This window comes from Limulus polyphemus, unplaced genomic scaffold (assembly GCF_000517525.1).
Source record: "Limulus polyphemus unplaced genomic scaffold, Limulus_polyphemus-2.1.2 Scaffold24914, whole genome shotgun sequence".
Lineage (NCBI taxonomy): Eukaryota > Metazoa > Arthropoda > Merostomata > Xiphosura > Limulidae > Limulus > Limulus polyphemus.
In genome coordinates, this window is record NW_013690524.1 from 1 (window position 1) to 939 (window position 939).

Sequence of the window (939 nt, forward strand, 5' to 3'; positions counted from 1 at the left end):
TTAACTATGGAATCATCACATTAGCAAGGTGGATATAACTGTAATTCTGACCGTCATATATAAAAAGCTGTCTAACTGTAATTCTGATTTTCATGCATCTAAAACTTTGTTGTAGGTCTTTTTTTCTCCTTTGTTCATGGTGAGGAACAATATTCCTCGTGCCCTGTTAGCACACCTGACATCGTCAGACCAAGAAGAGGCCCATGCTATGGAGGTACAGGGGCAAGGGCAGGAACACCAACTACTAACAATGGGAAAATACACTGAAAGTCTTTATTTAACATTTCAGATGAGTCCTGGTGAGTATGGTGTTTTTTTCTTAACTTGTATAGTGTTTAATATGGGTAATTTTTTGTTTTATATGTTATTTTAAAGTGGCAGAGTAGAAAACTACCAAGTATTAATAGCTCTCCAGAAGCCACATTTGGACCTCAGTTGCTCCATTATCATTTCAACACAACAGTGTAATATTAGGAAGTATGTTAATGAAATGCATGATCTGTATTTGTAGGTATGAAGATGTCGTCACCACCTGTGGAGTTGTCTTACAGCTTAGCAGAGGAAGTCACAAAAACAGAAGTGCCCTCTAAAATAGACGTAGATGACTTGTGTCAGCGATGGATGGCCTGTCAGCCATTTTGCTGGCCATATGATGATTCTAGGGTTGAGAGGTAAACATATTGATGAAGATAACTTGTCTTGTGGGTTTTTAAAGAAACTTATATTGACTACATTATGGTAACTTCTGGGTTTACAAGTTGTTTACCTAAACAGGCAGCACGTTGAGTCATGTCAACATGCTGCCTGTTGAACAGGTGAAAATATTTATCCACCTTGCTAATGTGATGATTCCATAGTTAACAGGAATGTATATCCACCCTGCTAATGTGATGATTGCATAGTTAACAGGAATGTAAGACAGCTTTTTATATATGATGG

The 939-nt window shown here is 37.5% G+C and overlaps 1 protein-coding gene across 1 annotated transcript; it reads left to right on the top strand.

The window, feature by feature from the left end:
- Nucleotides 1-120: 120 nt before the first annotated feature.
- Nucleotides 121-681, top strand: LOC111084404. The gene is made up of 2 exons (XM_022381125.1): nt 121-299; nt 512-681. Exons 1-2 carry the CDS (start codon nt 137-139, stop codon nt 673-675), a joined length of 327 nt encoding a protein of 108 aa, XP_022236833.1. The 5' UTR covers nt 121-136; the 3' UTR covers nt 676-681.
- Nucleotides 682-939: the final 258 nt, after the last annotated feature.

Excerpts from the sequence above, each read along its gene's own strand:
- LOC111084404 (XM_022381125.1), top strand. The coding sequence starts at position 137 with ATGGTGAGGAACAATATTCCTCGTGCCCTGTTAGCACACCTGACATCG. Across the intron at positions 300-511 it reads AACATTTCAGATGAGTCCTG|GTATGAAGATGTCGTCACCA; the intron begins GTGAGTATGGTG and ends CTGTATTTGTAG.